Below are 12871 nucleotides of genomic sequence, written 5' to 3' on the forward strand. Positions count from 1 at the left end.
CCACGGGACCGAAGAGTGCAACATCAGAGCTTATCCAAAGATTATTGACAAAGAGTGTCAATAATCCATTTATTAATCCGTTTATTAATCCATTTATTAATCCTTAAGTGTATGAGACAAACAAGGGCCTTGATAAATATAACTACTTAACTCCTTTTGAAAATTAAAATGAGGTATTTTAGGTATTTCATAAAAGAAATTAAGTTTCTACAGTTGGCAAGCAGCTTCTAGCCTTTTGAGCCAGATGAATCTCGTGAATTCATCACACTGATCATGCTCGCTGAAACATAGGGTCTCCTTCTGAGACTCCTTCTTACAATGTTTATTTAGCATTTGTTATATAAAAGTGCCGTGCATTGCATTTTACATGAAGACAAGTTTAAAAAACAGAAAGGCAAACATTTACTGATGCAATTTTTTATATTCGTCTGTCACAGTGATGAGGACCATCTAGTCATGCTGTGATGGATGACTGATGACTTGCGCGATGATTAAAGTGAGGAAAAGTTGCGCATCATTAACCCCACTCTCTCGTCCGAGACCACCTACTATCAGTGGCAGGACTAAGCGAGATGATTGGCAATGGAGACGGATGCGGATTTTTCCTCAGGTTTTCTTCCTGAAGCCTTTCCCATAGATGAGTATACCCGCAAGGTAGCAGAGGTTTCAATCCGAGTTGTCCTTCTCCTAGATGAACTGCCTGACAGGCTAACAAGCTTCATCTGCCCAGGTTTGAAATCAGAGATGTCCTTCTTCTAGATTGGCTGCCAACCAAGGCTAACGAATCCAATCGACCCTTGGGAGGTGGCGAGTATTGGGCCAGATGTCCTACTTGCCAAAAGGAATGCGAAGCGATGCAGTGGCCTCTTGCTTCCTGGTGTAGTGATCGCCATGTCTCCATCAGGACCTTAGCATATGGCCACTCCTATGCAAACGTGTTCACAGCAACACCTTCTCGTGATACCTCCTGTTTTTACAAAGTCTGCTGCGGGGGCGACCGGGTTCCTGGCAGTATAACAAGGTGGGTCGATTGGGGTCGATTACTGATGCATAGAACAAAGGGGAGCAGCATGGTGTGGGGTGGCCTAGTGGTTAGCACTGTCGCCTCACAGCAAGAAGGTCCTGGGTTCAAACCCCAGGGTAGTCCAACCTTGGGGGGTCATCCCAGGTCATCCTCTGTGAGGAGTTTGCATGTTCTCCCTGTGTCTGTGGTGGGTTTTCTCTAGATGCTCCGGTTTTTCCACCACCATCAAAAAGACATGCATGTTAGGGTTAATACTCCTTGACCGAGGCATGGCAAGACCAACTGGAGTTGGTCCCCAGTTGCTGCATGGCGGCTGCCCACTGCTCCTAGCTACACAGCTAGGATGGGTTAAATGCAGAGACGAGTTTCCCCACGGGGATCAATAAAATATGTCAATATCATATCATATATCCTTCTCTCTGACAGGAATTTCAAACAGGAAGTCCTGGGCACAAAGCATCCAGTCTGACCACAGCTTAGTAGGTTGAGCCAAGGGAGCCATGTAGATGATACGTGTGCAGGAGGATAAGCCTAGAGCAGTGATTTCAAGCTAGGTACCAATAGCTAGTAATACACACGGCTTCTTCGACACAACTCTATCGTTCTCTGTCGTCACTGTTGCTGTGTATTACTGTGCTCACATCTCGCTCATGCATTGCAATTTGACCAGTCTCCAAAACTATGGAGACTGGTCAAAGTCTCCATAGTTTTGGAAATGGACCATAAAATGGCCTGTCCTCAGATGGACAGGCCATTTTATGGCCAGGTCCACCTTCTCAGTGTCACTCTTATGGCATTCTCAAACTGGCTAAAAAACTCGCTGACATCCACCTTCGGTCAATGTAACATTGACCACCAAAGGCAGAGGTTAGCAGGGTTTTTGGCTAGTGTGAACGGGGTACTGGTGAGAGGAACCGTGTGCGTGGTCAGTGTGAAGATCTTGGGATGATTCGTCTGGCTTGCCAGGTCAAGCAGCTTCTACTGTTAGAGACAAGTGCTGAGTAGCTGTAATGCTATCACCTGTCGTTAGCTGCAGCCCTGCCATATCACTTTTCATAAGCTGTTATGATAATACACAATGTCGACCACCTAACCATGTTAACCTCACCTCTCTTTCTTCTGTGTCCCATCCCCTGGCTTTTGTCCGTTATCCCAGTGGAGTATTCCGGTGTGTATGACCTCAAACCTCTCCGTTGCTTAACGTTTCTCGTTTGATTTCTTTTTGGCCCTTTACTCACAGCTCACTTTCTCCCACATCTTCTCGTCTCTCCAGCTCATGGCTTGTTGTGTTTGGTCAGCAGTCAGTTGAAATGATGCACAGCTCATCGCTTTTTAACGCTTTAACCCACAGCTCTCCCACGCTCAAGTTAAATCTAGGAGGTGCATGGATAATGGAGCTAACTATAAATACATGTTTCATTGTCTATTTTAAAAGGATGCATTGTTTGCACAAAGTAGTCCTGACTTCTTTCTTACAGCCTATTTTTATTTATTTATTTTTGCTTTCTTTTTTAGATTTCAGCCCATGCGGTGTCGCGTTAACTTTACAAACTCGGCACTCTCTCTTTTTCATCGCTTAGAGTCAACGGCTAAACATCTAGCTCTGGCTCTTCCATCGATCTGATCATTCTACTGTCTCACCCTTTCTTTGTCTGTCTGTCTTTCTCACTGTCTGTCTCTCGCTTTCTCTCTCTCCCCCTTCCCGTCCGTCTCTGCCTGACTGGGATTGCATGGTTTGCTCAGACCTTAGTTTGCTTGGTAAGACTAACCACTCTCTCCATTCCTCTCCTGTGAGTCATGTGACATGTTGTGTGTTGTCGTTGGTCCTTTACGTGTGCCTTGTGTTGTGTTTACTTACAAATACTTTGCTCGGGATATTTCACACCTAATTTTATGTCTTGTTAGTTTTAATAAATGAAATAAAAAAACGGATGGTGCACCTTCTGTGGACGTGTGCCACTTACATAGTCACTTCTGTAGTCGTGTGCACGTCTTTTGTTCGACCAAACTTAAATTCTGTTATGTTCTGCACAGGGATGGGCCGCGAAGTAGAGAACCTTATTCAGGAGAACACACAACTGCTGGAGACCAAGTAAGAGCGCTGTTGTCCTTATGTTCTTGTAAGTTATGGCCAGGGTTGTAGTGGTGCTTGTGGAAGGAAATCGATATAAACAAACAACATAAACCTCCCTGAGACAAAAAGGAGCTGTTGTTGTTGTTTTTCTGCAGGAATGCCCTAAATGTGGTGAAGAATGATCTGATAGCGCGGGTGGACGAACTGGCCTGCGAGAAGGAGGTGCTGCAGGGGGAACTAGAGGTTGTGCTCCAGGCAAGGTCCAAGCTGGAGGACAAGAACAGGGAGCTGGAGGAGGAGCTCAGAAAGTAAGCCAGTACTCATCAGAGGTAGTGGCTTCATAGTTGTGATGTGTTGTGCTGTGCTGTCTGTCTTCACAGTAGACGACTTCACAGCCACACATGTGAGAAGATCTTTACACAACGAGCACTCTGCTCAGGATGTGTGAGCACGTAGTCAATGAAGTTGATAAAGAAATAAATTAACAAAATAAAAAGATTTACCTCAGGGCGTCCAGGTGGCGTGGCGGTTTATTCTGTTGCCTACCAACACGGGGATCATAGGTTTGAATCCCCGCGTTACCTCCGGCTTGGTCGGGCGTCCCTACAGACATAATTGGCCGTGTCTGTGGGTGGCAAGTCAGATGTGGGTATGTGTCCAGGTCGCTGCACTAGCGCCTCCTCTGGTCGGTCAGGGCACCTGTTCGAGGGGGGGAGGGGGAACTGGGGGGAATAGCGTGATCCTCCCACGCGCTACGTCCCCCTGGTGAATCTCCTCACTGTCAGGTGAAAAGAAGCGGCTGGTGACTCCACACGTATCGAGGAGGCATGTGGTAGCCTGCAGCCCTCCCCGGATTGGCAGAGGGGTCGGAGCAGACACCGGGACGGTTCGGAAGAGTGGGGTAATTGGCCAAGTACAATTGGGGAGGAAAAGGGGGAAGGAGAAAAAAAGAAGGCCAGTGACTTTTTTTTTGGACCCCCCCCCCTTTTTTTTTTTTCTCCCCAATTACACCGGTCCAATTACCCCACTCTTCCGAACCGTTCCGGTCACTGCTCCACCCCCTCTGCCAATCTGGGGAGGGCTGCAAACTACCACATGTCTCCTCGATACATGTGAAGTCGACAGCCGCTTGGGTGACCGTGACAGTGAGGAGTTCCACCAGGGGGACGTAGCGCGTGGGAAGATCGCAGACACGGCCAATTGTGTCTGTATGGATGCCCGACCAAGCCGGAGGTAACACGGGGACTCGAACTGGTGATCCCCGTGTTGGTAGGCAACGGAATAGACTGCCACGCCATCCGGACGCCATAAGGCCGGCGACTTTTGATCAGTCTCAGCTGTTGATCACGATAATTGTGATCGGTATAAGCGGTCTGTACTGTAGCATGCCATAAGGCTGTGTGAAGTTAGCATTTGCTGTCACTTAAATGTCCCTTCTTTTATCGCTTTTTATGTGTACAACACAGCCTTAGTCATATTTATATCTATTTTTGGTCTGTAAAGATATTTAAGGTGCATGAATGTTTTTTCCCAGGGTGCGAGTGGAAATGGAAGAAGTGAAGCAGAAATCCAAAGATGAGGAAGATGTGAGTCTGTTAACTCTGTATACAGTGGGTAGAAAATGAATGCTGCTGTCTTGGTGTGTGTGGGACTGCACTCGTGAACACAGTGACCATCGTAAACGGCTGTTCTCATTCACCTTATCGAGTTATTTGCTGTGAGTCCACTCGGGTGCTGGACAAGGGGCTGGTGTGATGTTAAAGGCAGTTATCCCTGACATAGTTTAAGGGATCAGAAAAATAAGAATAATAATCATTACATTTATATGGCGCTTTTCTAGACACCCACAGCGCTTCACATTGAAGGGGGTAACTCACCTCAACTGCCACTCATGTGTAGCACCCCCTGGGTGGTGCACGGCAGCCATTTGGCACCAGAACGCTCACCACACATCAGCTCGAGGTGGAGAGGGAGGAGTCATTGAGCCAGTTACATGGGGGATGATGAGGTGGCCAGATGGACAGAGCCAGGTTGGGAATGTTGCCAGGACACCAGGGGACCCCCTACTCTTTGTGATAAGTGCCATGGGGATCTTTTTTTTTTTTTTAAATTTATTTCTGATTTTTCCCTTTTTCTCCCAATTTAGTGGCCAAACGATCCCTATTCTACAGTTCAAACACCCACCCTCGTACTGCATGCGTTTGCCAACTACATCTTTCCGGCCGGCAGTCTCGAAGGAGACGCCTCGCCGCTTTTGTGACAAGGTGAATCCAGGCCGAACCACTCCTTTTTCCCCACACACCCAGAGACGCATTCATGTGACGAACACAAGCCGGCTCCGCCCCCCTCCCGAAGACAGCACTGCCAATTATTGCTGCTTCATCGAGTCCGGCCATAGTCGGATCTGACGAGACCGAGGAGCGAACCCCGGTCCCCAGTGGGCAACTGCATCGACACAAAGCCCATGCTTAGACCGCTACACCACCGCGGACCCTAATGCCATGGGATCGTTAATGACCACAGTGAGTTAGGCCCTCGGTTTAACGTCTCATCTGAAGGACGGCATCTCCTACAGCAGTGTCCCCATCACTGCACTGGGACATTGGGATTTTCATATTTGTTGTTTCTATTAGGACCAGAGGGAAGACTGCCCCCTAGTTGCCCACCAACACCACTTCCAGCAGCAACTCATTTTCCCGGGAGGTCTCCCATCCAAGTACACTGCTCAAAAAAATAAAGGGAACACCTAAAAACACAATATAGACCTCGATGAATGAAATATTTCAGCTGAAAATCTTTATTTATTAGACAGAGGAATGTGTTTAGAGCAAAATAACCTAAGAATGATCAATGGAAATCAAAATCATTAGCCCATTAAGGTCTGGATTCAGAATCATACTCAAAATCAAAGTGGAAAATGAGAACATAGGCTGATCCAACTTCTGTGGAAATTCTTCAAGACGATTCAAAATGAGGCTCAGTAGTGTGTGTGGCCTCCACGTGCCTGTATGCACTCCCTACAACGTCTGGGCATGCTCCTGATGAGACGACGGATGGTCTCCTGAGGGATCTCCTCCCAGACCTGGATCAGGGCATCGGTCAACTCCTGGACAGTCTGTGGTGCGACATTGCGTTGGCGGATGGTACGAGACATGATGTCCCAGAGGTGCTCGATTGGATTCAGGTCTGGGGAACGTGCAGGCCAGTCCATAGCATCAATGCCCTCGACATACAGGAACTGCTGACACACTCTGGCCACATAAGGACGAGCATTGTCATGCATGAGCAGGAACCCAGGGCCCACTGCACTAGCATATGGTCTGACAATGGGTCTGAGGATCTCATCCCGGTACCTAATGGCAGTCATGGTACCTCTGGCTAGCACGTAGAGGTCTGTGCGGCCCTCCAAGGATATGCCTCCCCAGACCATCACTGACCCACCGCCAAACCGGTCATGCTGGAGGACGTTGCAGGCAGCAGAACGTTCTCCACAGCGTCTCCAGACTCTCTCACGTCTGTCACATGTGTTCAGTGTGAACCTGCTCTCATCTGTGAAGAGCACAGGGCGCCAATGGCGAATCTGCCAACCAAGATGTTCTCTGGCAAAGGTCAATCGGGCTGCACGGTGTTGGGCTGTGAGCACAGGCCCCAATTGTGGACGTCGGGCCCTCATACCATCCTCATGCATTCTGTTTTCACTGTTTGAGCAGAAACCTGCACATTAGTGGCCTGTTGAAGGTCGTTTTGTAGGGCTCCGGCAGTGCTCCTCCTGTTCCTCCTTGCACAAAGGACCAGATAGCGGTCCTGCTTGCGGGGTTGTTGTCCTCCTGCGGCCCCCTCCACGTCTACTGGTGTACTGGCCTGTCTCCTGGTACCTCCTCCATGCTCTGGACACTGGGCTGGGAGACACATCAAATCTTCTTGCCACAGCACGCATTGATGTGCCATCCTGGATGAGCTGCACTACCTGAGCAACTTCTGTAGATTGCAGATACCGCCTCATGCCACCTCTAGTGGTGAGGGCACTAGCAAAATGAAAAACTAACCAAAGATCGGCCAGAAAAGATGAGGACAGGCAAATGGTCTGTGGCCACCACCTGCAAATCCATTCCTTTTATAGGGGTTGTCTTGCAAATTGTCTAATTTCCACCTGTTGGAAATTAGACAATTTACCAACAGGTGAAATTGATTCACAAATCAGTGTTGCTTCCTAACTGGACAGGTTGATATCTCAAAAGTGTGATTGACTTGGAGCTACATTGCATTGCTTATGTGTTCCCTTTATTTTTTTGAGCAGTGTACTAGCCAAGCCCACACCTGCTTAGCTTGCGTCGTTTGGCAGAGCCAGGGTCCATGTTGGTATTGGCTGCCGGATGCTATAGTAAAGGGGGTGCATGCTTATCAAACCAAGATATTGTAGTTGTTAGTTTTTAATTTGTGTCAGAACATGTTTTATAATTAGATTTTCACTTTGAAATTATTAAGTATTGCGTGAAGATTAGTGGGAAAATATCGCTTTATTGCAGTTTAATTACAGGCGGTAGGTCAACTAAATGTGAAAACTCATGGGATGTATTAATTTCCTCTCCACTGTACCTGCGTCACTCAAAACCTTTTCGAACCCATGTCTTCCAACCTCTGTGCTTGGGCAGCGATTATACTACATGTATAATGTGTTTTGCTCCTGCTTTAACATCATGCTTTGCTTGTCATAACTTGTAGCTTGATGATTTATACCATGTTACATTCTGTATGGGTTTATTGCCTCAGAGTGACGTACCTACAGCCCAGAGGAAGCGCTTCACCCGGGTGGAGATGGCCAGAGTTTTGATGGAGAGGAACCAGTATAAGGAAAGACTGATGGAGCTTCAGGAGGCGGTGCGATGGACTGAGATGATCAGGTGAGGAGAGGAGGGAAGTTGGGTTGTATTAGTGGGACAGACTATAAATGAGTAAAGGGCTGCACAGTTAATCTTTTATAGTTATCAATTTGATCAAAATTCCACACCTAAGAAAGTGTAGATTCAATTATTGAGGTCAATAATCAGGGATAATTATGAGATTACCTAGCAGACTAGCCAGTCATCATTTCATACAGATTTGTTCAACTCAACAACTCTGAGGCCATGGTTCTCTACCAGAAATGGTGGATTGCTCCCTGTGGGTTGGGGATGAGTTGTTGCTTCAAGTGAAGGAGTTCAAGTATCTCGGGGTCTTGTTCACGAGTGAGGGTACAATGGAGTGGGAGATTGACAGGTGGATTGGTGCAGCATCAGCAGTAATGCGGATGTTGTACCGGACCGTTGTGGTGAAGAGGGAGCTGAGCCGGAAGGCATAGCTCTCAATTTACCAGTCAGTCTTCGTTCCAACCCTCACCTATGGTAATGAGCTTTGGGTAGTGACTGAAAGGGTGAGATCGTGGATACAAGCAGCTGAAATGAGTTTCCTCTGTAGGGTGTCTGGGCTCAGCCTTAGAGATAGGATGAGGAGGTTGGACATCCAGAGGGAGCTCGGAGTAGAGCCGCTGCTCCTATGTGTTGAAAGGAGCCAGTTGAGGTGGTTCAGGCATCTGATTACGACCAGGACCGCTAGGAAGAGTGGGGTAATTGGCCGGGTATAATTGGGGAGAAAAAGGAGGAAAAAATCCCCCCCAAAAAAAAAAGAAAAAAAAGTGAGAATTAGAGAGACATTACATTTACAATTTCATTCAGCAGATGCTTTTATCCAAAATGATGTACATCTAAGAGTTAATACAACACAAGCAAGGATCTAGTCAGGAGGCGACAACACAAGTGTAAAAAAAAACTAGGTTCAAGTCCAATAGGACATACAGTGCTGCTTGAAAGTATGTGAACCCCTTGAGCAGTTTAGATTTTTCTGTTGTTTTGCCATGATTTTCTTATTCTATCATCACCAGTTTTTATGTATGAAATGTCAGATATATGTTTATCAGTTGCATGTACTTGTTTAGTGGGACTTGTTTAAATAGCCCAAAAACTACATGAAACATGGAATTAGTGTATGTGCAAAAGTAAGTGAACCCCCAGCTGCATTGGTTAAGTCAAGCAGGTAACAGACTCGGGTGAAACACATTTGGGTGCTTAATTAATCATTTAAGCAGACCAATGAAATGAGACATCCTTGGGAAAGGGTTTGGCCTGCACTAATTAAAAGAGAGAGGAAACCAACCAAACCACTGTGGTCCCATACAAATCAACAATGCCGAGAGCAAAGGAGATATCCGAGGACATGAAGAAGAGGGTAGTGATAGCCCATCAGTCTGGGGAGGGCTATAAGACCATCTCCAAAAGATTCCAGCTCCATCCATCCACTGTAAGACAAATAATTTACAAATGGAGGGCCTTCAACATGACAGCAACTCTGCCTAGAAGTGGACGCCCATCAAAACTATCACCCAGAAGCACCAGAAAAATAATAAATCAGGTAAAGGCCAACCCACACATCACCTCTAGAGAGTTGCAGACCTCTCTGATAGCATATGGGACAAATGTGCATGCGTCTACAATCAGACGAAAATTGAATAGCCATGACATTCATGGGAGGGTTGCTAGAAGGAAGCCTCTGCTCTCAAAAAAGAACAAAGCTGCCCATTTCAACTTTGCCAGAGAGCACTTGGACAAACCAGAGACCTTCTGGAAGTCCATTCTCTGGACAGACGAGTCCAAAATAGAATTATTTGGTCACAATCAAAACCAACATGTTTGGAGAAAAGCCAGCACTGCATATGAAGAAAAGAACCTCCTCCCAACAGTGAAGCATGGTGGTTGAAATGTGAAGGTCTGGGGCTGCTTTTCTGCTTCTGGACCTGGACGACTCCATATTATCCAAGGAACCATGAATTCTCCGGCATATCAACAAATTCTTGACCAGAATCTCCTGCCGTCAGTCAGGGAGTTGAAGCTGGGACGAAAATGGATTATGCAACAAGACAATGACCCAAAGCATTCCAGCAAAACTACAAAGGAATGGCTTCAGAGAAAGAGGATTCGTACTCTGGATTGGCCCAGTCAAAGTCCGGATCTTAATCCAATTGAAATGTTGTGGCGAGACCTGAAGAAGTTGGTACATACCAGATGTCCCTCCAACCTCTCTCAACTGGCTGAGTTCTGCAAGGAGGAATGGGCAAAAAGCCCCATAAGCAGATGCGAGAGACTGGTTAGTGGTTACAGAAGACATTTGGTTGAAGTAATGGCTGCAAAAGGAGGAGCCACAAGCTACTAATACAAGGGTTCGCATACTTTTGCACATGTTAAATTTTCAGTTTTTGTGAAATAAACCACCTTTGTTGAATTAAATAATGAAAATATATCACTTTTTGTGTGTGTGTCCATTATTTGGAAGGTGTGCTTTACAAATTGGGATTTGGATGTATGTGTAATAAGCTTATTTTAATGTTTTTTACAAAAACAGTGACCATGTCTGGAGGGTTCACAAACTTTCAAGCAGCACTGTAGGTGTCAACAGGCAGTGCACAAAGGCAAAGGTGCATAGAAGCGAATTTTTTCTTTCTTTTTAATACCATCAGGTGTGGAGGTGTTGGAGAAAGAGCTGGGTCTTTAGCGTCTTCTTAAAGATGGAGAGGGACTCAGCAGATCGAATGGAGTTTGGTAACTCGTTCCACTTCAGAAGAGTCTGGCTAGTGACTTAGGGCCCCGTTGTGGCGGAAGTGCCAGGCGCCTTTCATTGGCAGACCGTAGTGAGCGGGACTGAGTGTAGACCTGAATGAGGGAGTTCAGGTAGGTGGGAGCTGTTTTAGTTGCTGTTTTGTAAGTGAGCGTCAAGGTTTTGAATTTGATGTGGGCAGCAACTGGGAGCCAGTGGAGGGACATGAACAGCGGAGTGACATGTGCTGTTTTGGGTTGGTTGAAGACCAGGTGTCCCGCCGCGTTCTGGATCATTTGCAGAGGTTTGAAAGTGCATGCAGGGACACCTGCCAGTAAGAAGTTGCAGTAGTCAATGCATGATACAACAAGAGCCTGCACCAGGAGTTGTACTGCATGCTCAGATAGGTAGGGTCTAATTTTCCTGACGTTGTACAGGGCAAATCGGCATGACCAAGCAAACGAGGCCACGTGAACCTTAAAGGTTAGTTGGTCATCAATCATGACACCCAGGTTTTGGGCAGACTTTGTGGGCATGAGTTGGGTTGATCCGAGCTGGATATTGATCTGTTGTTGTAAGGATGGACTGGCTGGGATGACAAGGAGCTCAGTCTTAGATAGGTTAAGCTGAAGGTGATGTTCTTTCATCCATGCAGAGATGTGAGCAAGGCGTGACGATATCTGTGCTGAGACTGTGAGGGCATCTGGCGGGAATGATAGGAAGAGCAGGGTATCGTCAGCATAGCAATGGTATGAGAAACCATGGGAGCAGATGATTGCACCAACCTGGGTTATTGTTGTGTCCTCAAGCAATATGCTTAATTGGACAAATACATCATGCTTTTTTGTTCTCTCTGGACTGCCTACTAAAATAAGTGCTGTGGTCTATTGAAGACTTCCACAGATAGAAACTCTCAGAACCTTAACCAACACCCTACCTATAAGTCTGAAAATACTCTTGAAATTGACAACTAACAATGTGATGTCATGTCCTCTTTTCCCAGGGCGTCCAGGGAAAACCCCGCTCTTACAGAAAAGAAGAAATCCAGCATTTGGCAGTTGTGAGTGTTCTCAAAGTTACCATTTCATTTTCAAAGACCACAGCCATACTTGTCACTTCTCCTGACAAATGTTTACAATATCATGTGAGCAAGCTTCTTTATTTCAATGCACACATTCTATGTTGACGCACCATTCGTGTTTTTTTTCCTAAAACCTACATTTATTTCTTTTCTTTTCTTTTCGGGGATGTGCTGTTGAATTGGCAGCATTAGGTAATGTTGGTTTATCAAACCCCATCCTAGCTGAACCCCCTACTTTGCCCTCCATCAATAGAGCAAAGCTGCTCAGTCACCGAGGGATAACACATAGATGTGTCATTACCCATAATGTTTTTCTCTCCGCACATCAGTTGGTGTTATCACGGACCACTCAGACATGACTCTCCTCCTGCCCCTGGGCTCTCTCCTCCTGCCCCTGGGCTCTCCTGTCTCCTGCCTGCTGTGTTGCCTTTGATGTTGTCCTGCTCCGTCTGCTCATAGACAGCTAGAGAGGAAGGCAGTGTATCATCTGCATAGACACGCACACCGTATGTTAAAGTTTGAAAGGCTCAATCCGCAAATTGGCCCTTAAGTTTGTGAGGCTATATTATTTAAAGTGACACTAGACATGTCCAGAATCCAACCTTGTATGGCATGTGTAAAATATACTTAGGTTAAAATAATATCAGACTTTTGGGGCATCCAGGTAGTGTAGCGGTCTATTCCATTGCCTACCAACACAGGGATCGCTTGATTGAATCCCCGTGTTACCTTCGGCTTGGTTGGGCGTCCCTACAGACACAATTGGCCATGTCAGCAGGTGGGAAGCTGGATGTGGGTATGTGCCCTGGTTGCTGCACTAGCGCCTCCTCTGGTTGGTCAGGGCACCTGTTCGGGGGGAGGGGGAACTGGGGGGAATAGCGTGATCCTCCCACGCGCTAAGTCCCCCTGGTGAAACTCCTCACTGTCAGGTGAAAAGAAGCAGCTGGCGACTCCACATGAATCGCAGGAGACGTGGTAGTCTGCAGCCCTCCCTGGATCAGCAGAGGGGGTGGCGCAGCGACCGGGGCGGCTCAGAAGAGTGGGGTAATTGGCCAAGTACGATTGGGGG

At 46.8% G+C, this 12871-nt stretch overlaps 1 protein-coding gene across 3 annotated transcripts in view; it reads left to right on the plus strand.

The window, feature by feature from the left end:
• The window catches only part of spag9a (sperm associated antigen 9a), a 112974-nt gene that overhangs the window by 45492 nt on the left and 54611 nt on the right, over positions 1-12871 (plus strand). For all 3 annotated transcript variants that reach the window (XM_056287509.1, XM_056287510.1, XM_056287511.1), the window contains 5 exons: positions 3059-3116; positions 3254-3406; positions 4633-4684; positions 7869-7999; positions 11725-11781. In XM_056287509.1, the coding sequence (XP_056143484.1) occupies positions 3059-3116; positions 3254-3406; positions 4633-4684; positions 7869-7999; positions 11725-11781 (451 nt within the window). The remainder of the gene's footprint in view (positions 1-3058; positions 3117-3253; positions 3407-4632; positions 4685-7868; positions 8000-11724; positions 11782-12871) is intronic.

Source organism: Lampris incognitus, chromosome 10 (assembly GCF_029633865.1).
Source record: "Lampris incognitus isolate fLamInc1 chromosome 10, fLamInc1.hap2, whole genome shotgun sequence".
Taxonomy (NCBI): domain Eukaryota; kingdom Metazoa; phylum Chordata; class Actinopteri; order Lampriformes; family Lampridae; genus Lampris; species Lampris incognitus.